Genomic DNA, 26,939 nt, shown 5'->3' on the forward strand with positions numbered 1-26,939 from the left:
GCAAGACAGTGAGACTCTGTCTCAAAAAAGAAAAAATTACAACACATGGGCAGAGGCTAGGGCAGCCACTCTCAAAGCCCCATTGTGTAGAGACAACCCTAAAAATCCCATGTGGCTGTGCCAGAGCCAGCTGCCTGGGATAGAGGCTGTAGAAGAGATTTGCACCTATGGCTTATAAGAATTCAAGTCAGAACCAAGGTTAATTTATAATGACAAGACAAAATAGAAGTCCTTGGAGCAGGTGGAGGGTGGTGTCAGGGGATATTATTTATTACAGCAGTGTATCTTGTTGAGGGTTTAGTAATTGAAATATAGTGTAATGGGCAAGAGCACACCTCTGGGGTCAGAATATGTGTGGTTGAGTCTAGAATTTACCAATTATGACGTGTGAGCTTTTGAGCAATTTATGTAACATTTCTGAACCTCAGTTTTTTCACTTATAAAATGGGGACATAAATATTTTATCTTGAGGGCTGTACTGAAGATTAAATGACACTATCCATTTAAAGAACTTGGCACATCATAAACACTCAAAGATTAGTGTTTCTATCTTTTCACCCATTTGAGGATTTCCTGGCAAATACTTTGGCAGTGTAGCAGCAAGACTCAAGGTCAAAAAGATCTGGGTTTGAGATTTTGCACTGTCTCCTACTCACACCCCATCACTGTTAAGTGAAGTGAGGATCATTTCACTAAGTCTGCTGTTGGATTATACACAGAGACATTAAATCTATTGCAAAAGCAATAGAAAAATTTTGATGACTTACGTCTGATTAAATGAACAAATGGCTTGACAAACTTGATGATATAGTCCCAATCTGGCTTGTGGGTTCGGCCAAGCTGTACTAAATGATGATCCAGGGGGTGGCTGGCTAATTCTTCTAATTCCTTGTCATTGTGTGTGGGACCAAAGGAAAACACAAATATGGAGTAGCCTTGACACTTGGCTCTCAGAGATACGTTTCTTAAGACTTCCTTGTCTAACGGGTTTGTTTCGCCAGCAGATATTACAAAGATAACTTTGTTTTTTCTCAGATTGGGGGTTCCCATGAAGACATTGTCAAGTGTCCACTGAAGGGCATGGCCAATAAAAACATCTCCATTGAGTTGCTGAAGAGAGTCTTGGAGATGATGTTTCATTTGATATATGCTGTTATACGTAACCAAATCAAATTCCAGGTAGACGGGGCACTCTTCACTGTTGGGCACGTAGCCTGGGGGAGAGTAGCTCAGGACAGCCACTCTGTCCCCTATGGTGGAGGTCAGTGGATCTGGAGCTATGTGAAAGTAATCAAGCACTGAGGTCACAAAAGCTTTCACTTCCTTAAACTCATCACTTCCTATTCTTTGGGAAGCATCTATGAGGAAAGCCACATCCATATAGTATTCTTGAAGAGAGGCAACTCCAGGTCCATTAGTAAGGCCTGGTTCTTCTTTTCTGCCATGATTTTCATGTCCTGCAACAGAATAACTCCAGTCATTCTTTTCAATAGAAGGATAAACTTGGAACTCCTAGCCATGGATAGCAAATAGATGGTATGGGGTGTTCCCATGCTTCACTCCCATACCCATGACAGACATCACTAATCAGTCACAGTACTCATTCCCAGATGCATTCTCCACATCCATCACCACATAGTGCACAGAGAGGCATTAACTTTTGACATGTGTTGTCACAGGGGAAGAAATCTATTTGCCGCCCTATCTTAGAACTTTGTGAAAGGATTGATTTATCCTCAAGCTATTTTAATGTGCAAGACAAGAAATATATAGCTATTTTTAGTGCATCCTATATAGTTACAAAATTTGTAGTACATTTTTGCATGAGATTTAATTAATATATGTAATGACCCCAAGAGAAAATATAGATGTCAAAGTTACATTTATTGATGGCACAAACACGTATACCTTTATACACATGTTCAAAATATGCACTGCAGAATAACGTCATGAGAACAAGTATAAACAAGTGCTGTCTTTAGAATATAAATGCTGTGAAAGGACATCCTCTTAAGAACTTGGTACTCAAAGTGCCAGGCTACAACTAGCTTATCAGTCCATGACAAGATAAGGAGAGTGCTCCACGATGTAAGTCAACTACTATATTACTAAGCACACAAATTAGTTCAGCTGACTTTTTTTTTTTTTTTTTTTTTTGCAGCAAGACTTTCTTAATGAAGGAAAGAGTGCCTTGATTTACATTCTGATGCAAGCTTCTTACCTTGTTGCAGACCAGTATTTTAAGTAGCACTATCCTAAGCCTAAGAGATCATGTAACCTGTCCACAATCATGGGAATTATGACTGACTGGTGAGGCCACAACTGTAAATGCCAGCTCAGAAAGAGGGAAAGTAGATGGCTGATGTTCTATTGTTTTGTGAAAGAAGAAGTTTGTGAACCTAATCAAGCAAAAAAGTAGATTTATAACTGGAACAAATTTATTGATTAACCTTTTCTGTTCATCCCTTTTTTAGATGCTTTTACATGTATTATTTTATTTCTCACAACAAATGAATTCATTAACCTGTATCAATGCTATAAAAGCTTAATATTTAAATAGAATGCAAAAAAACCCCAAAACCCCAACACCGTGGGTGATGTTATTAATGAGGCAAATTCTCTGTTAGATGATTTTCAAATGTTCAATGAATCCTGCCTTCCTGGTGTAAACCTCACATTATCTTTTCTTAATCTATTGTTGACTTGATTGGCTAAAATTTTGTTTAAAATTTTTACATCTATGTTCACAAGAAATGTTGGGTCTCTAGTTTCTCTTTCATACATAAAAGACATTACAATATCTTTGGTTTTGGCATCAAGGTAATCAGGCCTCAAAAAATGAGTTGGAAATATTCCAAATCTACTTTTCTAGCTATTTAAAAATATACAATAAATTATTGTTAATTATAGTCACCCTATTGTCCTACTGAACAGATCTTATTCCTTCTGACTGTATTTTTGTACCCATTAACCAACCCATCTTTATCCCCCCATCCCTACCAGCCTTCCCAGTCTCTGGTAAACACCATTCTATTCATAGATGTCCCAGTTACCCAGTTTTGATCATTACACATTGCATGCTTGTATCAAACTACCACATGTACCCTATAAATATGTACAACTATTGTGTACCCATAAAAATTAAAAATTAAAATAAAGTTTAAGATGAATTGAGAGATATTCCCTCTGCTTTAATTTTCTGGAAGAGTTTGTATAGCATTGTTATTATGTCTTCCTTAAATGTTTTGTTAAATTCACCAGAGAAATCATCTATGTCTGGAGTTTTTTTCTTTATGGGTAGATTTCAACTACAAATTCAATCTCATTAATAGGTATGGGGCTATTTTGTTTATATCTTCTTGAGTGGACTTTGGTAATTCATGCATTGCAAGAAATTTGTGTATTTCACTTAAGCTAATTTATATGCAAAAAAATTGTTCAGAATAATCCCTGGTTATTCTTTTATTATGTGTAGAATGTCTCCTTTCTCATTTCTAATATTGGTAATTTATGTTTTCTCTTTTTTCCTGGTGAGTTTGATTACAGGTTTATCAATTTTATTGATCTTCTCAAGGAAATAACTTTTGGTTTTATTGATATTCTCTATTGTTTTTCTATTCCATTTCATTGAGTTCCACTTTAATTTTATTATTTTCTTTCTTCTGTTTACCTTGGGTTTAACTTGTTCTTCATTTTCTGGTTTCTTAAGGTAGAAATAGTCATTGATTTGAAAACTTTCTTCTTTACCAATATAAACATTTATGCTATTAACTTCCTCCTAAGTACTGCATTAGTGGAATCTCACAAATTCTGATATATTGATTTCATTTTCACTCATTGCAAAATACTTTCTAATTCCCCTTTTGATTTCTTCTTTGACCATGAATTATTTAAAAGTGCTTATGTAGTTTCCAAATACTTGGGGATTTTTCAAAGATCTTTCAGCTACTGATGTTTAATTTATTTCTGTTTTGGCCAGAGAACATACTTGGTATGACTTGAATCCTTTAAAATTTTGAGCATTGTTTTATAGCCCACAATATGTTCTATCTTAGTAAATGTTTTATGTGCACTTGAAAAGAATGTGTACTCTGCTGTTGGGTGTTCTATAAATGTCAATTAATTAGTTGATAGTGTTGTTCAAGCCTACTATTATATTTCTGCTGATTTTCTGTCCACTTTTTCCACCAACTATTGGGAGAAGATATTGAAACTCATTGATGCTCTTTTCATTTTTTTAAATCTTTTTTCTCTGTGTTTCCTTTTGGATATTTCTATTGCTACATTTTCAAGTTTACTATTTTCTTTCTTTTGCCAAAACTAATCTGCTATTAATTCTTTCCAGTGTATTGTTCATCTTATATATTATAGTTTTTATCTCTACAAATTCTATTTGAATCTTCTGTTTATATCTTTCATGTCTCTACTTAAATTTAAACACATGGAACACAGTTACAATAACTGTTTTAATATCTTTGCTAATTCTAACATCTGTGTCAGTTCTGATTTGGTTTTGAATGATTATGTTCTTCATTATAGATTGTGTCTTTCTGCTTCTTTGTATGCCAGACATTGTGAAATTTTTCTGTTGGGTGTGGGATACATTTGTATTCTTATAAATATTTATGTGCTTTGTTATGGGAGGCAGTTAAGTTATGTGGAAAGACTTTGATCTTTTTGGGTCTTGCTGTTATGATTTGCTTGGTTAGTCCAGAGCAGTGCTTCATTTAGGGCTAATTATTTCCTACTACTAAGGCAAGACTCTCCTAAGTTTTCTCCCTACTACTATCTGAATTGTGATTTTCCCAGTCTTGCTTGTGGGAAAAGGCACTATTCCTCGCCCTGTGGAGCAAATGGCATTATTTTCAGATGGTTCTTTCCCCAGCACGTGGATGTGCTATCAGTTTTCTGCTGAATAATCCAGGGAAACCCTCTGCAGATCTCTGGGGTCCACTCTCTGTGCAGCTATCTCCTCTCTGGTATTCTGTCTTGCAAACTCTTAGCACCTTGGTCTCTCTATACTTTCAGCTCTGTCTCCTTATCTCCGGGAGCTCACTGGACTTCACTTGAATTTCCCATTCCTGTATCATGGCCTGAAAACTTTCTCAAGGCAGTAAGCTGGAGCAATTGTAGAAATTCACTCCATTTGTTCCCTTTCTCTCAGGATCACTGTCTTTCATTTCCTGATGTCCAGTGTTATTTCATATATATTTTTTTATTTGCTTTTTTTTGTGTGTGTGGTTAATTCAGTTGACAGGTTAATTCAGCTTCTTTTTTCCACGTTGGGCAGCTCTAATAGATAAGAACTGACCATCCTGTTTGAGATGCTTCCATGTTCTCTTCCTTCTCACAAAGGACTAAGAATTGGTCATATACACAGACCAGATTCTTCCATTATTAATATATTTGTATTGATTGAACAGGATTTTACATTTCACAAGCATGTTTGAAACTTATGGATCTTCCATTCTCCACCAGGAATCCAGTTTCAAACTCTTCTTAGAATTTCTGATCAAGATGGAGGTCCCTGATTAAACAACCAAATATGAAACTAGAAGTGCAGACGGCAGCATATGTCTCTGCTATGAGTGCCATATAATGTACTTCAGCTGTAAAATACCACGAAAAACGCTACTAGAGTTCTCAGCCTTAGTGTGTTCCGAACTGTGAAAATTAATTAAATGGACATTTCTACCTTTTTGGAGTTTGCAATCTTGGGGTTGACTAACTGTTACCTACTCTGCTACCAGTATATCTATTTTCCAACCACAGTGTTTCAGTTTCTCCTTAAAAAGCTCAACCAACACAGTTTGTTAAACATTAAGGAAAAATATATCACAAAAGTTCTGGTAGAAGAGGAAGGGTTGAATTATGTTAGTGGAATATTATTTCATGCATGCCCATACTGTTAGAGACAGGTATAGGTGGGCAACATTAACCACAGGAGAAAAGGAAGAGGGCAAAAAAGAGACCAATAAACATTTAGAACCTAACCCGCAAGGACAGAAACTTGCAGTTAGGGATCTTTCCTGGCCAGGAGCAGGCACAGAACCTAAGAGCTCTTATCCAAAGGTAGCCTTTTCCTCATTAACACACATTAATATAAAAATCACACCCATCAGTGCCGTGGCAGTTTACAATTGTCATGGAAACCCCTGGAAGTTACCCTATAAAAATAAAATTGAAAAGTGCCCTTAGTTCTAAAAACTCTCCACCCTTTTCCCAGGAAAGTAATAAATATTCCACCCACCATTTAACATATCATAAGGTGTAAACATAAAAATAAAAGTATAGTAAGATCCCAGCTGTCTTCTCCACCAATGGAGATAAACCCATTTCCCCTCAGGAAATGTACTTTCACTTGCTATTCTATGTTAACAAGCCTACAGTAAAAAAGCTGCTTATGTGGAAATGCTAGTGTCTATCATCACACCCTCACACCTGCGGGACTTGTCATTCCTTCAAGCCAGGAGCCAAAAAGCTGGGACAACGTCTCTAGAAAATCAACCCTGACAATACCAGAACTATTACTGTTTTTTACAGTTTTCTCTTTATTAGTGGGGAAAATCTCAACCATTTTCCAAAGTATTCAGCAAAACTATTTTCTAAAGAGGTATATTTCATCTATGACATTTCTAAAAATAAGTTCCCTCCCTACTTACAGAATTAGCATGAGAATTAAAGAAGCTAAATGTGGATGATTATGTCTTGAAAACTCTAAAATTTAGTCAAACACAAGGTGTGATTATTCTACTTCGAGTCTAAATTCATCTTACTTAGGAAGACAGGGCCTTCAAAAACATTTTCTTTCAAGAAAACCTGGCAGAAGCGTGGACAAAATATACCCATAGCTCACAATAATGTTGTTTATTTTTAAAAATGTCAACCAAGCCAAATTCCCGTCTTCAACTCTGTGGAAGAATTTCCTCCGAATGGCAGAGGAGGAAAAGCTGGCTCACTTTATTAGGGACAAGACTTGGAAGGAATAAAGGGTCCAGCTGGATTTCCAGGGAAGCCCCCCGAGGGATCAGCCTAACTTTGGCCAAGGCTTTAAGCCACAATGCCAAGTGTGCTCCATAACTCTAGGGAGAAGCGGGGGTGGGAAGGAAACTTAGAGAGAAGGGAGAATGTAAAGGACCTGGGCCATTTGGACTGGGATTAAGTATGCTGTGAGGCAGCTGTGCTGCCTTTCATGGTATTTGTGGGAAATCTCAAGCTATGCATGAGTTATCCAGTGGTCTGCCTTGAAATTTGTCCAGGGGCCGAAATTAGCCATGTGTTTTCCACAGGCAAACCACATGTGCAATTGAGGCTACTTTATGTGTAAGGCTCTGTCCAGATGAACTGTAGCTGATATTTTTCAAGTTGACAATTTTTATAATGACTTCCCATGAGGTTGGCAATACTTTCTTTTTGCTTTTCCACTTTTTGGATATTTAATTAAGCATTCAGTTTGCTTCGGGGCTTGTGCTCAGCTCTACACACGTCTTCTCTCATTTAATCTTCCTTATGGCACTATGAGGGTGGAGTTGTTATCATTCCCTTCTTACAGATAAGCAAACTGAGGCTTGAAGAGGGTAAGTGAATTAGCTAAGAAATGACAGCCTGTTAGTGGTAGAGGCAGGATTGAACCAAGCTTTGTCTAGCTGCCTAACTCCTTCAGAAGAACTCGTCATCAGATATGAAGGTGGAACAGAAACATTAAGGCACACATCAACCGGTTCACTAAAGGCCCTGGGACCTGCTATGAAGAATGTGGTTCTCAGTTCATTGTTATTTCTTCTGTTTAGAGCTGCTAGAGAATGTTTTCTTCCAAAAGTAAGCAATTTTATGAATTAAATAAAATTTGTAATTTTTTCTTCTCTAGGCATTGCAGAGCAGTGGGTATGAGAGCAGAACCTTTAGAGTTTGAGTCCTGCATCTGCCGTTTTCTAACTCTGTGACCCTGAGTCTTCTTCATGTCTCAATTTCATTACCTAAAAAATGTTAATAATAAACTATAACCTTATAAGGTTTTTGAGAGAATTAGAGTTTGCACATTGCCTAGCATATCCTAAACACTCCACAAATAAAATTTTTAGAAGGCAACAAACAGATAAGTCTCAAGCATCTGGGAATCCTTCCTATCATATTCTGTAAACCAGGATTTTCATTTAAAAAATGTAAAGTCAGCTGGCATAACTTACGCACTTGCACACAGTGTAAGTATGCTCTCAGAAATGAGGGGGTCACTCTGTTGTGTTCATGCATGCTTAACTTTGGGGGAGTTGGCAATAATTCCATTTACCACTGCCAGCCCAGGCCTGTCTGGTGAGGTCACTGGTCAAGCTCTAAGGGCATGAGCTAGGGCAGCAAAGGAGGCAGGCACAAGTGTGTGTTATCTGATGGGGTATCATTGATTTTATGCCAAAGGGAAATATAGACACATCTAAAATTCTCGTTTTGCTGTTTGAGGTCCTCTTCCCCCATTTACCTGAACAAGTAGGCATGAAAGTCTTAAAATAGGTTTTATCCTTTCCCCCAAAGTTTCAAAATTAATTTTTATGGCCTAGACTTTTCTAGGTGGCATTTAGATGACAAGAGTGAGTTTTGTGAACCATTTCACACTCTGAAACAATAGTCTACAGAAAGGTACCAGCACACTGAGAAAAAGTGATGCATGCCTTGAGAGTCATTTATAACCAAACCACCTGGATCTGGCCCTTTGGTTTTAATGGAGTTATTCTGTGTTCCATGCTTTTGGATGAGTTTATAAAAAGAGGGTTTTTTTAAATTGAAATTGAAATTTAAAAATAGCATTGTGCCATCAAAATTATTTAAAATAACTTTCCCAAATGATGACATGATTTAACTTAGTCGCAAATTCGGCAATTGAATATATCTCCTCATTTGCAAATGCAGAAAAGGCCATCACCAGGCAACATGATATACATAGTTAAAAGTTAGTGCTTTTGTGCTGATGATCGCAGGTTTGAATTCTGACTCTGCCACTTGCAAGCTATGTGACTTTGTGTGAGGTTCTTAACCTTTGCATCAGTGTCCTTATCCGTACAATAGAATAATAATAGATTTTTGTAAAGGTTAAATGAAATCATGTATACAAAGTGCTTATGTGGTTTATATATTGAGTGCCCATGGTTGCACTGAATAAGCAGTAGCTTCTGTGGTTACTATTATACCTTGTGCATTGTTAATTAGTCAAGTGAGACAGTATATGCAATGCTTTGAGAATTGACCTGCATGGAAAAAAAATATTAATCCCCCTCAAAGCATTCCATTTATATATTTTTTTTTACTGAACTGAATAATTTTTGCCTTGTATTAGGCATTTTTCTTTGCACACACAGAATACACTGGACAGATTATAAGCTCCTTGAAGACAGGACCTATGTCTGAGTCTTTTTTTTTTTTTTAATTCTCTCTAACCCCCCAAAAAGTCTAGCTCAGGGCTTAACACAGAACAGGAGCCAGATACACATTTGTCACAGGAAAGAATGTCCAAATAACCAAGGGAAATCTATGGTAATGCTTAACAGAGTCCTTTGGTATGGTAAGCCCTCAATGAGGGCCACTACCACTCTGTGATAGAGGAAAAGCAGAGCTAAGAGTGCAGTTTATACTGTTACATGCTTACATCAAAAAATCAAAAGATCAAAAATTACCAACCTAATATCACACTTCAAGGAACTAGAAAAATAAGAACAAACCAAACCCAAAGCTAGCAGAATAAAAGAAATAAAAAAGATTAGAGCAGAACTAAGTAAAATAGACACCAAAAAATAATACAAAGGATCAAGGAAACAAAAAGTTGTGTCTTTAAAATGATTAAACAAAATGAAAGATTTCTATCTAAACTAACCAAGAAAAGGAAAGAGAGGATTCAAATAATACAATGAGGAATGCAAAAGAAGACATTACAACTGATACCTCAGAAATACAAAAGATCATCAGGGACTATTGTGAATAACTCTATGCTTACAAACCAGAAAACATAGAAAAAATGGGTGAATTCCTGAAAACATACAACCTCCCAAGATTAAACCAAGAAGAAACAGAAATCCTGAACATATCAATAATAAGTAATGTGTTTGAAACAGTAACACAAAATTCCCCCCACACCCCAAAAAAGCCCAGGACCAGATGGATTCACTGCCAAATTCTACCAGACATACAAAGAACTGGTACCAATCCTACTGAAACTGTTCTAAGAGATCAAGGAGGAGGGAATCCTCCCTAACTCATTCTATGAAGCCAGTATCACCCTGATACCAAAGCCAAGAAAGGACACAACAAAAACAGAAAACTTCAGACAAATATCCCTAACGAACATAGATGCAAAAATCCTCAAGAAAATACTAGTAAACCAAATCCAACAGAATATCAAAAAGATACATCATAATCAAGTGGATTTTATTTCAGAGATGTAAGGATGGTTCAACATATGTAAATCAATAAACATGATCCATCACATAATAATTAAAAGTAAAATCCGTATGATCATCTCAATAGATTCAGAAAAAGCATTTGATAAAATTCAGCATCCTTTCATGATAAAAACTCTCAACAAACTAGGGGTAGAAGGAGCATACCTCAAAATAACAAAAGCCATATATGACAAACCCATAGCCAACATCATACTGAACAGGCAAAAATTGAAAGCATGCACCCCAGGATCTGTAACAAGGCAAGAATGCCCACTTTCACCACTCCTATTCAACACAGTACTGAAAGTGCTACCAGAGCAATCAGATAAGAGAAAGAAATAAAAGGCATCCAAATTGGAAAAGAGGGAGTCAAATTATCCCTGTTTGCTGATGATGTGATCATATCCTTAGAAAACCCTAAAGACTCTGCCAAAAAACTCCTAGATTTGATAAATAAATTCAGTAAAGTTTCAGGATACAAAATCAAGATACAGAAATCAGTAGCGTTTCTAGAAACCAATGACAACCAAGCTGAGAACCAAACCAAGAAGTTAATCCCATCTGCAATAACTATAAAAAAAAACAAAACCTCAAAACACTGATGAAAGAAATTGTAGATGACACAGATGAAAAAAACATCCAATTCTCATGGATCGGAGGAACGAATATTGTTAAAATGACTGTACTGCTCAAAGCAATCTACAGATTCAATGCAATTACTATCAAAATACCAACGTCTTTTTTCACAGAATTAAAACAAAATCCTAAAATTTATATAGAACTAAAAAAGAGCCCGAGTAGCAAAAGCAATCTTAAGCAAAAGGAACAAAGCTGGAGGCATCACATTATCTTACTTCATATTATACCATAAGCCTATAGTAACCCAAACAGCATGGTACTTGGGATAAAAATAGACACATAGGTCAATGGAACAAAAATAGAGAACCCAGGAATAACGCCACATATGTATCACCAGCTGATCTTCAACAAAGTCAATAAAAACATACACTGGGGAAAGGACACCCTTTCCAATAAATGGTGCTGGGAAAATTGGAATCCATGTGCAGAAGAATGAAACTGGACCCCTATCTCTTACCACATACAAAAATTAACTCAAGATGGATTAAGGACTTAAATGTAAAACTTGAAACAAACCATAAAAATTCTAGAAGGAAACCTAGGAAAAACTCTTCTGGACACCAGCTTAGGCAAAGAATTCATAAGTAAAACCTCAAAAGCAAATGCAGCAAAAACAAAAAGGGACAAATGGAACTCAATTAAACTAAAAAGAAAAAAAAGTAAAAAAATAATAGATGGTGAGGATGTGTAGAAAAGGGAACACTTGGCCGGGCGCGGTGGCTCACGCCTGTAATCCTAGCACTCTGGGAGGCCGAGGTGGGCGGATCATTTGAGCTCAGGAGTTTGAGACCAGCCTGAGCAAGAGCGAGACCCCATCTCTACTAAAAATAGAAAGAAATTATATGGACAGCTAAAAATATATAGAGAAAAAATTAGCCGGGCATGGTGGTGCATGCCTGTAGTCCTAGCTACTCGGGAGGCTGAGACAGGAGGATCGCTTGAGCTCAGGAGTTTGAGGTTGCTGTGAGCTAGACTAACGCCACGGCACTCACTCTAGCCTGGGCAACAGAGTGAGACTCTGTCTCAAAAAAAAAAAAAAAAAAAAAAGAAAAGGGAACACTTATATACTACTGGTAGGGATGTAAATTAGTATAACCTCTATGGAAACCAGTATGGAGATTTCTCAAAGAACTAAAACAGAACTACCATTCAATCCAGCAATCCCAGTACTAGGTATCTACCCAAAAGAAAATAAGTCATCATATTAAAAAGATACTTGTATTCGTATGTTCATCACAGCACTATTCACAGCAGCAAAGATATGGAATCGATCTAAGTGTCTATCAGTGGGTGACTGGAAAAAGAAAACATAGTGTGTGTACACACACACACACACACAGACACGTACACACCCACATGGGACACTACCCAGCCATAAGAATGAAAACGTATTTTGCAGCAACGTGGATGGAATTGGAGGCCACTATCTTAAGTAACTCAGAAACAGAAAGTCAAATACTGCATGTTCTCACTTATAAGTGAGAGCTAAATAATGTGTACACATGGGCACAGCGATTGGATAATATACCCTGGAGACTTGGAAGGGTAAGAGGGTAGGAGGGGAGGACAGGGGGAGTGTAATGAAAAAAATATTTAATGCATATAATGTACACTAGTTAGGTGACAGTTACAATAAAAGCCCAGACTTCACCACTATGTACTACATCCATGTAACAAAACTGTACTTGTACCCCCTAAATCTGTAAAAAGGAAAAAAAAAAAGGAAAAGAAAAATTAGTATGAATCTTACAGCAATATGGAAAACATTATGGCATAATATTATGTAAAAGTCAGGATATGTAATTAAATAAAACTATGTAAACATACATGCCTTTGGAAAAACCTAAGAATATATCCCACACTAAAAATAGCTCAATTTGCTAAATTGTTTGAGACTTTGTATTTGAATTTTATATGGTATGATAGTACTTTTATAATTTATAAAATATTAGCAGAATCCTAGAAGTGTATTGGGGGAACAGTGGGCAGGGTGTAGAGATCAAGAGCCTCTATAGTAAATCTGTTTGTTCCATAAACTTGGGGACATGAGGTTTCTTCTAAAACATGGTTTCTCTGACCATTGACAGTCTGACTTGATAATTCTTTGTTGTGAGAGGCTGTCCTGTGCATCGTAGCATGTTTAGCAGCATCTGTGACCTCTATCCACTAGATGCAAGTAGCACCTTCTAGTTGTGACAATAAAAAATGTCTCTAGACATTGCACTGTGTTCCCTGGGGTGGGTTAGAGTACGATCACTTTTCAGGTGAGTTTGCATCAGGTGATATTACTGAATATACTTCCAGTTCTATTATCCTATGATTGATTCAAAATCAAAAGATACATTGCCTTTTTTTAAAGCTGATTTGTAGATCAGAATGAGATTAAAGTTTAAAAAAATTAAAAAAGAAAACAAAACCTGTGCAAATTTCCTTGGGTACAACTCCAGCCTAGTCTGAAGGGGGAATTGTTGCTTCTCATTTCATAATGAATTCATTGAAAAGAACATGAGTTCAAGTTATCCTAAGGCCTGGGGATGCTTAAAGCTAGGAGCAAGCTCTAGGCTGAGTTTGGGTTGGTATTCAACATTTATTACAAATTATCTGGACCTTCGTTAATTCTGAAAGTAGACTAGCTGTATCTTAAGTATTGGTTAACACAGCATGTTTGATGAAAGTGCCAGACTCAACACTGAATCAACAGTTGCAATGTAATTAAAATACCCATTCTTCATCACATAATTCCAAAGACCAAAGTACATTGCATTGGTAAGTAATTAGGAGGGGTTTCATGTTGCAAAGGCTTTTTAAATGATAGATGTCATAGCCAAAATGCCTGCTAGTATCTCTAAATAACCTCTACATATTTAGATTTTAACCATGGTTTGTTAGATAGATGTTGGATGGATGGATGGATGGATGTTCTTGGGCGAGTAAAATAAAATTATAACACAGTTCACCTGGAACTCTTTGGAAACATGAATTCTCATTTCCTTTCTGTGATACTAGATACCCAATTGCTTTTAGCTCCATTGAGAACACAGACCAAATCTGGCACACCGAAACAGCATGAAGTACAGTGGTTCTTGAACTTCAACCTACCTCAGAATCACCTGAACTGCTTGTTAAAACTCAGATTACTGAGCCCTACTCGTAGAATTTCTGATTCAGTAGGTCTGGGATGAAAGCTACTGCATGTCTAGCGAGTGAACCAGGTGATGCTGATGCTGCTTGTATCGGAATCACATTTTGAGAACCACTGGGATAACTGATCACAAACCTGAGAGCATACAAAAATCACCTATCGTGGTTATAGAGCTAGTAGCTTTACCCTCCCCATTCATACCCCTAAATATAAAGCAGTAGTTCTGAGGAGGACTTAAGACTCTGTGCTTATAATAGACTTCCAGGAAATTCTGATATGAGTTGTCCTTGGGCTGCTCTAAGGAATAGAGAGGGCCAGGAGAGGTGATGGAATTAAAAATGAAGTCAATTCCAATCAGAGCAGGTGGGAAGAAGCTGAAGACAAAGCCTAGGTATGGAGATAGTGGTTGTGCTTCTTGTTAAAGAGGGTGATCACAACTCATTGCGAGCCCACAAGACTCTGGGAACTATAAATTTCTTAAATGGTTAAGATTCCTGACTTTCTCCAAGACTCTCAGTTCAAGGGCAGAAAGATCAGCTATCAGCTGTAAGGAGTACATTATAAATGAGTAACAAACACAGCATATGGTGGTGCTTATGAAAGTTATCAACCTTTTATTTGTGCTATACATCTGGAACTTATCAGAGCTTATCTCCAAATGACTGAATAAAATATCTGAACCACAATTTGCTCTCCAGATGGATGACACATTTTACAGAAAGTTCTCCACTTTTTTTTTTTTTAGCAACTTGCTAAAGATGATTTAAAAAGGAAAGAAAGAGAAAGAGAGAGAGAGAAAAGGGAGGGAGGGAGGAAGGAATAGCACAAAGTTCATAGAAAACACTTAAGATCTGAGACTTGGATTTATTTTAGAGCATATAAAGATATATTATCCATAGGTCTGCAGTGCTCATTGTTTCCAGGCTATCACGGCCTGACACAATCACCCACCGAACGCCCATGCAGAAGGGGCTGGGTGGGGAGGGGTTGGGTGGGGTGGAATTTACTTTTGTCCTGCTAGAACTATGATCAGTTATTTCTTCAGCCAAATTGGACCTTACACTGACTACAAATATCTTGATTCTCAGATATCTGAAAACCAAATGAAAAGTCTTTCTTTTACTACTGAACAGTGGTCATAACAATGGGTGCAAAGATGAGTTTCCTTCCTCCCTTTCCTCCCTTCCTTCCAATACCCAGTCATATCTGTCTTTCTTTCACACTTCTGAATGACTGGACTTTGGAATGTTTACCTCTAACAAAGCTATCACAAATGACAACTAGATATTCTAACACTCAGCCAAAACACCTGTTCTTTTTTTTCTTTTTAAACCAAACCATAATAAATTCCTGTGCCCTGAGAGCTGTTTTAATTCCCATATCATTAAAATGAACACCCAAAATTAACAACATCCATTAAAAAGAACAAATCTTTAATTTTCTTCTTTAAGCTATGTCTTATATAAGAATTAAAAAAAGTGTTTTAACTAAAGAAAATACATACTTGAATGCCTTAATGCCATGGTACTACATACATCTAATTTTACTGCATCACTTCTTCTTTAAGATAAAATGCCTATTTTTCAGCTAATGAATTGATTGGCTTTTTAAATTCTTAATTGTATCTTCTACAAAGGTAAGCTTAGCTGCTTTAAAGATAAGGTTTGAATATTTATATTTCAGAAATAGTTATGGGAACATGAGTGTTGAACCCAAGAAAAAGAAAATATATCCAAGGAAGCATCTAAGGACAAATATTATAGTTGGCCCCCTTTTCTTTTATACTTGCATATTCTAACTACACACATGATAACTTTTGACATGATGCTTAAAATGGCATTCTGGACAATTAAGCATTTTAGAAGATTCTAGATGCACAGGTGGAATGGGTGAATAGTCTATTTGGAATTTCATACTTTTAATGAAAATACAGACATAATCCTATGTATCTGATTTGTTTGAAACTATTAAGTCTTTGCAAAAGTTATTGCTTTGTCATTAAAATGTATAGCATAGGCACCGGGGGAGTTTATGTGCTACCATTTTTGAGTATCTCAAAAATAAAACATATCTTTTTTCAATCACAAATTCTGAGGGCACTGGCCAGGCCAACTTTTAAAACTGAATTCTGCTTTTGCTCTGATATTCTCTACACTGCCTCCTTCTGTATTATACTAATCCTCTAATTTGTGGATTCTAGAAAAATCTTAAGTTTGGTGAGAATATCAGGGACATTTCTGAGAACTCATATCAGTGATCTCCCTAGTGGTGCCTGTTCCAATTTACTTCTTCAATTTCAATAAAAGCAGAAGTTGTATCCACCATCTTGCACTTGCAAAAAATAGTTGCCTTAAGGTAAAGGAACTCCACAGGCAGAACTATGAAACACCGAGGAAGGAAATTGCAGAGCATATAAACAGGTGGAAAACCATACCATGCTCGTGGATCGGAAGAATCAACATTGTTAAAATGTCTATACTACCCAAAGTGATCTACAGATTCAATGCAATCCTTATTAAATTACCAACATCATTTTTCACAGATATGGAAAAAATAATTTTACACTTTGTATGGAACCAGAGAAGACCCCATTTAGCAAAAGCAATTTTAGGCAGTAAGAACAAAATGGGAGGTATTAATTTACCAGACTTCAAACTATACTACAAGGCTATGGTTATTAAAACTGCATAGTATTGGCACAAGTGCAGGGACACAGACCAGTGGAACAGAACAGAAAATCCAGATATAAAAGCATCCTCATATAGCCATCTAATCTTTGACAAAGCAGACAAAAACGTACTCTGGGGAAAAGAATCCTTATTCAATAAATGGTGCTGGGAAAACTGGATAGCCACATGTAGAAGACTGAAACAGGACCCACACCTTTCACCTCTCACAAAAATCAAATCATGGTGGATAACAAACTTAAACCTTGGGTGTGAAACTATTAGAATTCTAGAAGAAAATGTGGGAAAGACTCTTATAGACATTGGCCTAGGCAAAGAATTTATGAACAAGACCCCAAAGGCAATCACAGCAACAACAAAAATAAATAAATGGGACCTGATTAAATTAAAAAGCTTCTGCACAGCCAAAGAAACAGTCACGAGAGCAAACAGACAACCTACAGAATGGGAAAAAATTTTCGCATACTACACATCCAATAAAGGACTGATAACTAGAATCTATTTAGAACTCAGGAAAATCAGCAAGAAAAAAATCAAACAACCCTATCAAAAAGCGGGCAAAGGACATGAATAGAAAATTTTCAAAAGAAGATAGAAGAATGGCCAACAAACATATGAAAAAATGCTCAACTTCTCTAATCATCAGGGAAATGCAAATCAAAACCACAATGAGATATCACTTAACTCCAGTGAGAATGGCCTTTATCAAAAAGTCCCAAAACTATACATGTTGGCATGGATGCAGAGAGACAGGAACACTCATACCCTGCTGGTGGGACTGCAAACTAGTGCAACCCCTGTGGAAAGCAATATGGAGATACCTTAAACAGATACAAGTAGACCTACCATTTGATCCAGCAATCCCATTATTGGGCATCTACCCAAAAGAACAAAAGGCATTCTATAAAACAGACATCTGCACTCGAATGTTTATAGCAGCACAATTCACAATTGCAAAGATGTGGAAACAACCCAAATGCCCATCAATATATGAGTGGATTAGTAAAATGTGGTTTATGTATACCATGGAGTATTACTCAGCTATAAGAAATAACAGTGATATAGCATCTCTTGTATTTTCCTGGAAAGAGTTGGAACTCATTCTACTAAGTGAAGTATCCCAAGAATGGAAAAATAAGCACCACATGTACTCACCAGCAAATTGGTTTCCCTGATCATCACCTAAGTGCACATTTGGGAATAACACCAATTGGATGTCGGGCAGATGTGGGTGGGGGCAGGGGATGGGTGTATACCTACATAATGAGTGCAATGCACACTGTCTGGGGAATGGACACTCTTGAAGCTCTGACTTGGGGGGGGTGGGGGGCATGGGCAATATAATAACCTAAACTTTTGTACCCCCATAATAAGCTGAAATAAAAAAAAATAGTTGCCTTAGGTATTAGCCTTAATTTATTTGATTCTCTATTAGTGTTAAAAAGTGAGGATCCAGGCTATTTAAAAATTTCCATCATGACTTTTCATTTCCTTACCAGAAGTGAGACTTGCAATGTCTACAGATTCCTGATGTTTTTCAAAATTATTTGCTAATTTCTGTGGCTCAAAAATTTGGCTTGGAAGATAAACCAAATGGTCACTTGCACTGTCATCTGACATAAAAGATGAGCCTTTCCCAGCACTTAATTCTTGATCAATGAAGCCATTCTCTCCTGAAGAAATCTCCAGTAGCTCAGTAGTAAATCTAAAAAGGAAAGTTTTAGGTGAGTCTAGATAACATTAGAGAATCCCAGAATTTTAACATAGTTATTTCCTAAAAGAAAAACTATGTTGTGATAAAAATCTAAATTCATTTCAATCAAATAATTCATTTATCTGATAAGTAAAATATCCTATTTATCCTTCCTTTTCCCACAGCTGCTTAGAGCCTATTAAGTACTGCTTTGAAATAAAAAAGTCTGATTTGTGCAGTTTTAGATAATGACAAGAAGTTCACAGGTTATTTGGAACAACCTCATTATATCTCAGATTGATACCAATTACCATAGAAAATATAGAAAATAGTCATTTAATTTATCAAGCACTGCTCTGAGAAAAATAAGACTATATAAGACATATCCCATTGGTATCAGCACTTCTTGAAATGGTATCTACATTTACATTCTTAGCAGTTTAAGAGTTCTCTGTGATAATTTTAGAATTTTGTGTTTTTATTTAGCTGATGATAGAAACCATATTCCATATAACTGTATTCTTGATTATGCAATTTTATGCAATTTCAATGTCTGTGTTTGCATTTGTGTTTGATGCTGATGTTTGGTACCCAGTAATACTACTTTAACTATTGGGAGTTAATGAGCAAAGGAAAAAAAGTCAGACGTAATACATGAATAATATGTTCACATCAAGTGAAAACCAAATGCTATCATGACACTATGTGAATGATAATTTTTCAGTAGTGCAGGTAAAGATACAAGGTAAGGAATCAAGTCATCATGCAACAGGAGCAGGCAGGCTGAACATAAAAGGTACCTCTGCAGCATGTACCATATTTTACATATTTTACCAATATGTACCACATATTTTTGGTTTTTAGAGATTCCATTTGACTAAGAAGAATAATCCATTACACTAAAGTTGAAAATTTTTGTCTTCATTGAGTTTGTTCGCATTTGATGTACTAACTTGTTTTAGTTTAATAGCTGCCTAAGAACTATGAACATTTGGTATTTACAGTTAGATTTATGTCTGTACATATTTAAATAACAGTATAATATGTTGTCTGTAATCCTGTAAAAATCGATTTTCCTTTAAATAAGTTTATGGTTTATTCAAGGTTAGGAAACACCACTTCACACATGTCCTTCAGAAGGGGCTGGCTGCTAGACACTTCCCTGCTAAACTACCAAGTAAATGAAATCTGACAATAGAAGAACATGTACTTGCATGAATTCTGGGGAATTCTCTATCTTACCATTTTGCTTCTGGATGTATCTAAGAGGCCTTATCTGTTCTGAGAAGCTCTTTTGCTTAATTGCAATTTGAGAATACGGGGTAATTATGGACCTAAATCTGGGCTTTCACAAGGCTGCAGTCAGGGATCCAAGCTTGGTGAAATACACAGAGAAGGTCAGGACAATCAGGATGGGCCACTCTCACTCTGAGCATCAAGAGTCATTCAGATTAATTATTTATGTTTTTAATTAGGATACAATATTAAGAAAAATTATTTACATGTGCAATTATATTGTGGGTCTTTTACGCTATGTTTTGGGGAAGAAAAAGTAAATCATATGTAGCCTTAGATTTTAGCAAAATAAGACATTGGGATAAACTCTAGCAAGTGCCCCCGCAGAGCTATAAAATGGTACCAAAAAAACTGTGGATTTTGACTGGGAGTATAGATGTAAAGATCAGCTTCAAAGAAGAGATGGCTTCAATCCGGACCATGAAAGATGAGTAGAGTTGCACTTGGAGGAATGGGGTCCCAGGCAGTATGATCAGAGACCCAGGAGGGGTGAAATAATTCACAAAGGCAGATGAGTCCAGTGTGGCCAGAACTCAGCGCCTTGTCGTGGGAAGATGTGAGAAGTGAGGTTGAGGATAAATTGTGTGTTCTATTCTGGGGTAGATTTCAATATGGGAATTTCTGAGGAAACCATGAATTTAAAGGCAAAATTGTAATAAAGCTCATGTTATAAAATAATCAAACCAGAAAGCATGCTTGATATGTCACTTCTGCTACAGAAAATGGAATACATAAAGAGCCTCTATTTCAGAGACCTGGTTAACCTACTCAACCTAATAACCTGTCATCAGCCAGTTACATACCCATCAGCCAATTAACAGTCACTTGTACAATAAACATAACTCACTGGTGATCACCATTTTGATTATCTTCTCCTTCTGAATTGATGAGTCTACAGGCACTCACCAGCATTGGTGGTGGGTACTGATTGAATCCTCCTAGTGAGAAAAAAAGTTATAGTTAAATTTTAAAACTAGAAATTGCATTTGCTAGGTAAAGAGAATCCTAGCAGGAATCCCCTTGAAGCAATAAATACCACTAACATATTTCAGCAAAATTTGGCTGCGACGAAAACATAAAATAGTAGCAACCAGAAATAGCATTTAAAACTTGATTTCAGAGTGTTTTAGAAACCAGAGAATTACCAGGGTTGTGGAAACAGACCGCCTCAAATTCTTCATCCAAGGGTTAATTGCAATGCAGAGACACATGATTTCTATACACTTAGGCTAACATAATCTAAGAGATACTCCATTCTGATTTTCTATAGCTTTTTCACTTGGACTTATGCTACTGGGTCAAACATGGACAAGGTAATATTATATTACATGATGCTATTTCTGTGTTTCTGCACCAATTAACACTTATTTCCTACAAAGAAAAGAATCACAGACAAGATTTTAGCTTACTGGTCTAAATAATACGTCCCTTTTATCCCCTTCCTTATGTTGTTCTGTACATTTTAAAATATTGAGATGTATATCATTTTTCCTTCTCATTCGGAAGAATGAATAGTTTTTAGTTAAAGGAAGGCTTTGACCATTGCATGATCCAAGATTCCATGAAAATATCTCAGAGAATGTCTTTAGTTTTATAATAATCACCTTTCTCTGATTCTATTAATAAATGAGCATTTTTTTCTTTTTTCTATTTCTCTGAAACAAAAATATGTCTTTTGATCAATTACATCTGACACTTGCTACTGGTCAGGCAGGAATTGTGATGCAGTTGTCACTGACTGTGCATGTGGGAACAGTAAAAGTGCTGGCACCCAAACTTGTAGAATCGGGGCCAGCAGTTTGGGAAAAATTCCCAAAAGTATCAGTAGAGGAGTCTTTTAACTCCTACGAACCAAATGGTTATGGGAAGGCAGTGAATTGGATGTGTTTAACAGCATTGCTCAAGCGGGAGTCAAGGTAAGCTAGCTCTACATAATTGCAAAGCCACTTAAAAGTACAGCATGACCAGCTTTGAGTTATTTTATAGTCTTTTTTAAAATGCTGCATTATCATCAACTTGGATAGTACGAAGAACAACATTGTATGGAAAAGGGTGGATATCGATGACTCTGAGTCAAAATGTAGCTCACGAGACTTAAATTCTGAATGGGAAAAAGTTTTAGGAATGCCATAACCCATCTATTTCACACATATTTCCTTTTTATGCGTGCAAAGGAGTGATATATGGTAGTATACATATAAAAGAATTCTTCCAACTACTATAAAATAAAATACTCTAATAGGAGAGTCGGTATCAAAATTTAACCGGAAGTCTTTTTTTATTCCTTTTCACATTATACAATTGAGGGCATCTTAGATTTAAAGAAATAACATAGTATTCCCAAGAGGGTAATTATTGAATTCTTTAATTGAACACAAGTCACAGGAAAAAGGTAGAGGTCTTCCCGCAATGAAGAGTAAACTCTCAAGACACCATCACTGTGGTCATGTTGGGAGATCCCTTGAATACCGAGAAAACTCTGGGACTGTAGGGTGGTGGGACAGGTGCCAGCAGAATCTAGCTTTAGCTTGTTAGATTCCCAGAAAGAAAAGGATCAGCTCTGATTCTGTGGAATCCTCTGGAGCAGGGTTTTCAACCTCAGTGCTATTGACATTTTGGGCAGGATTATTCTATTTTGTGTCAGGTAGGGTCTTTCCTGTGAATTGCAAGATGTTTAGTAGCATCCCTGGCATCTACTTATTTGATGCTAATTGCACTCCCATGTTGTGACAACCAAAAAACGTCTCCAGACATTTCCAAATGTCCTCCGGGGGCAAAAATTGAGAATGATTGCTCTAGTGTTTTCTCAAATCATTTATAGTAGAGGACAAGGTATTTTTATTCCTAATCCTTTGCAGACTGACACTTTTGGCCTACATCCTATTTAATGAGAGAGTCCACTGATCATACACTTGCATGCTGCAGCAATGTCAAATTGCCTTAAAAATTTCTAGATGCTTACTCTCGATTTCTATATTTACCTCTTCACAGATCAACTTGTAGGCCAGCACCTATCCAACGAGCAACTCTTTGCGGTGCATTGGCCTACAGCCATGCTATTCACAGTGTGAGCCCTGAACCAGAAGCATTGACATCACTGCAGAGCTTGTTAGAAATGCAGAATCTCAGGTTTCACCCTAGACAAACTGAATCAGAACCTACATTTTAACAAGATTCCTAGGTGATTTTATGCTCAGACTCTTTGGGAGGAGCACAAGACTTTTCTATCTTTACACCCTCACACAGGTCTCCAGGGTACGCCAAAGGTGGAAATAAACCAGGTAGTATAACAGGTAAAACTTTTACTTAAATGTTCATCCTGGAGACCACCTAAAAGCTGCTAGAATTTCTTCAGGTTGAGAAAATATGACTGAGGAGTTCTGCAGTCACTGTTCTTTCTAATGCTGAGATTTTGGCTAAGAGACACCCTACCATAAAAAAGTTCTCACCATTTTATGACCAGGATATAAAAAGAGTATATTCAGGATACGTTCCATCCCTGCCCCATCTCATCATCTAATCCACATACTGTATTTAGATCAGCTGCAGACACAAAGATATGTCAGGTTAACAATACCCTTAACAAGCACTAACTTATTAAAACAACAGAATAATGACTTACGTCTGACTGAATACACAAATGGTTTTAAGAACTTCACAATATAATCCAGATCTGGTTTATGCATTCGCCCGAGCTGTATCAAGTGGTGATCAAGTGGGTAGCTGGCTAAGTCCTCCACAGCGTCTTCATAGGTAGAGCCCAGTGAAATCACAAATATGACATAGCCCCGACACTTGGCCCTCAGAGCCATCTTCTCTAAGAATTCCTTTCTCTCTTGATTTTCTCCAGCTGAGACCACAAAAATGACTTTGTGTTTTCTTAGGTTGGGTGTTCCTGGGAAGAGATTTTCCATGGTCCACAGTAGGGCACGACCAATTGTGGCTTCTCCATTTAGCTGTTGGAGGGAAGTCTGGATGTGTCTCTTCATTAGGACTCGGCTGTTGTAAGTTGTAAACTCAAACTCTGTTTTTACTGTACCTTTCTTTCTCCTGGAACTCTCCCAAGGAGAATAGCTTAACAAGGCAATCCTATCACCAGAGTCTGAGGTTAAAGGGTCTGAAGCAATGTTGAAGTTGTCGATCACTGAGCTCACCAAGGCTTTCACAGCCTTAAATTCATCATTTGCTATATTTCGAGAATTGTCTAAGAGGAAGGCTACGTCCATGTATGAATTTTCAGGTAAGAAAATCTCTTGAGTGCAAGTATTTGGAAAACATTTATCTGAAAATACGCAGAGAAACACATTATTGGTTCAACAATGACACAAAATACTTGTTTGAGATTGATTCAGTCACTAATTATCAAGAATTAATAATCTGATCAATACTTCTTCAATCTCACATAATTTAAATTCATGAAAAATTTTCAATGTCCCAATATTTCTGTGGCCACTAACAGACAATTTGGGAAGGTCTTCATTGAATGCAGATGTGGGTAGCATGTATACCTGAAGTCTATAAGTCATAGCCAAAGTCATTTAGAAAATATATTCAATATTTTAGAGACTTTGATACAAACCACCCAATTGCCCCCAGGAAATACTATATCAATTGGGATAATCTTCTAAACCAATTTTCCAATTTTATGGGAACTCCGAACATTACAGAAACTGAAACCATCACATATGGTGTTGGAAAACTAGAAAATTGAAAATAGAACCTACAATTAAAAATAGAAATCTCTGACAAAGCCAGATTGAATATCAACTAGAAGGCATTTAAAGTTTTCAGCACGGTAAATTCTTCTCTTTTGTCTTACCATAGCAAAGTGTACAGAGCCAAAGTCTTTCTAATGTTTTATCTTCCCCATTTGAAGGAACTGGAATCACCTGAAATGTCCCAGTGTCGTCAAACTGCATTGAAAAAGAAGTAGAAGCATGTTTGCTCATTTTCTTTAGTCACTATCAGGAAGCCATTGTGCACAGACTTTAAGGATTAGTTTGAAAGAAATCTATCATTCCCAGGTGGTGATGAGGGTATCTCTCCATCCACAAAGATGCTCATGCTTTTTCTTCCTCCGCAAATTAAGGGGCTAGAGAAACCACACCCTCTGTTTTCCTGTAAAGTGCTGAGTGAGCATTGGAAAATATTTATAATCATTCCAGCCTTATGATTAGAAAGTATTTACTACATTCCTACTCTCTACTTTTTACTAAATTGGATACTTTGGGTGTTATTTTGTATTTGATGTTCTTGGTTCCCCCATGTAAGGACTAAATGTTGACTTGGTAATCCAAGGAAGTTTATTTACATGAGTAAACAACTGTTCATTCATTCATTCAACAAATATTCATTGACAGCCTACTATGTTATAGGTACAGTCCTAGGTTCTAGGAATGTAGAAATGAACAAAACAGACAAACACTTCTATCTTATATTCCAGTGGGGGGAGATATACCATAAACATAATAAATATATAAATTATTTAGTATGTTAGGAAGTAATTTTTATAGAAAAAACAAAGCAGGGTATAGGGATGGGAAATTTTGGGTCATATTTAAACAGATTCCATTGATAAAGTGATATTAAACAAAAATTCAAAGGAGGAGAGGGAAGAAGTCATATCTAGGGGAAGAGAATTTCTGGCACAGGGACTAGTCAGGGCAAGGCTCTGGGGAGGCAGGGCTGTGCCTCACTTTTGTGGGGATCAGTAGGGAGGACAGTGTGCCTGGGATGGAAGGAGTGAGAACAAGGAAAGGAGAAGGTAAGATTGGAGAGATACTAAGAGGGTTTGGGAAGTAGATCACTTAGAGCCTTGCAGGCCATTGTGAAGACCTTAGTTTTACCTCTGAGACAAATGAGAAACTGGGGGATCTGGGGGAGAGGAATAACCTGGTGGCTTAGGGTTTGGTAGGATTACTCCAGCTGCTGTGTTGACAAAGACTGTAGTGGGGCAAGTATGGATGCAAGGATACTAAATAAAAGGTGACTGAAGTTCAGGCAAGCAATAACGGTGGTTTGGATCAAGGTGTAAAAGGTGGAGGTGTTCAGAAGTGGTCAAACTCCAGATATACATTTTTTACTGATAATACCAATATTTGTACTTATACTAATACTTAACACTAATACTTAAAAGAATACTATATTCACTAATGCATACTAATATAATATATATATATATATATACATTTTAGTGTACATATGTACAAATATACAGACACAAAGTTAAGAGTGTTGGATGTAAGAAAAGGTGAGGGATCATGAAAACTGCAAGTAAAAGGATGGAGTTTTTATTAACTGAGATGGAGAAAGCTGTATGTTGAACAAGTTTTTTTTTTTTTTTTTTTTTTTGAGACAGAGTCTCTCTCTGTTGCCCAGGCTAGAGTGAGTGCCGTGGCGTCAGCCTAGCTCACAGCAACCTCAAACTCCTGGGCTCAAGGGATCCTCCTGTCTCAGCCTCCCGAGTAGCTGGGACTACAGGCATGCACCACCATGCCCGGCTAATTTTTTCTATGTATATTTTTAGCTGTCCATATAATTTCTTTCTATTTTTTAGTAGAGATGGGGTCTCGCTCTTGCTCAGGCTGGTCTCGAACTCCTGAGCTCAAACGATCCGCCCACCTCGGCCTCCCAGAGTGCTAGGATTACAGGTGTGAGCCACCGCGCCCGGCCTGTTGAACAAGTTTTGAGAAAAAAATCAGGAGTTTCATTTTGGACTCAATAAATTTGAAAGTGGAAGTGTTGGATGTGAGGTCAATCTGGCTGCAACATCCGTCACCTCACTGATTGCCAGGGTTGATACGGCTGATCTGGCTGTCTAGGCGATGTCCCCTTCCTCCCTCACTACTCCATGGGCATCCCTCCCGAAGCTGTGTGCTTGGTCGGAGAGGACGACCTTCCCCAGTAGAGGACCATTCTCCCATTAAAGATACACGAGTAGCTGGTGCTCCTCTGCCAGAACCTCCAAACTCTCAAGGAAGTGTTGTGTAGGCTGTTGTGTATATGAATCTAGAGTTCAGGGACAGGGTCTGGTTGGGAAATACAAATTTATATCATTG

General features: G+C 37.1%; 1 protein-coding gene across 1 annotated transcript in view; it reads right to left on the reverse strand.

Annotated features, from left to right (window-relative positions):
* Positions 1–26,939, reverse strand: part of COL6A5 (collagen type VI alpha 5 chain) — a 103,029-nt gene that overhangs the window by 9,620 nt on the left and 66,470 nt on the right. Inside the window, exons 33-37 of the mRNA XM_069473255.1 lie at positions 24,701–24,794; positions 23,504–24,163; positions 20,729–20,819; positions 18,389–18,597; positions 768–1,457 (exon numbers count right to left, since the gene is read on the reverse strand). Of these exons, the coding sequence (XP_069329356.1) occupies positions 768–1,457; positions 18,389–18,597; positions 20,729–20,819; positions 23,504–24,163; positions 24,701–24,794 (1,744 nt within the window). The remainder of the gene's footprint in view (positions 1–767; positions 1,458–18,388; positions 18,598–20,728; positions 20,820–23,503; positions 24,164–24,700; positions 24,795–26,939) is intronic.

Source organism: Eulemur rufifrons, chromosome 7 (genome assembly GCF_041146395.1).
Source record: "Eulemur rufifrons isolate Redbay chromosome 7, OSU_ERuf_1, whole genome shotgun sequence".
Lineage (NCBI taxonomy): Eukaryota > Metazoa > Chordata > Mammalia > Primates > Lemuridae > Eulemur > Eulemur rufifrons.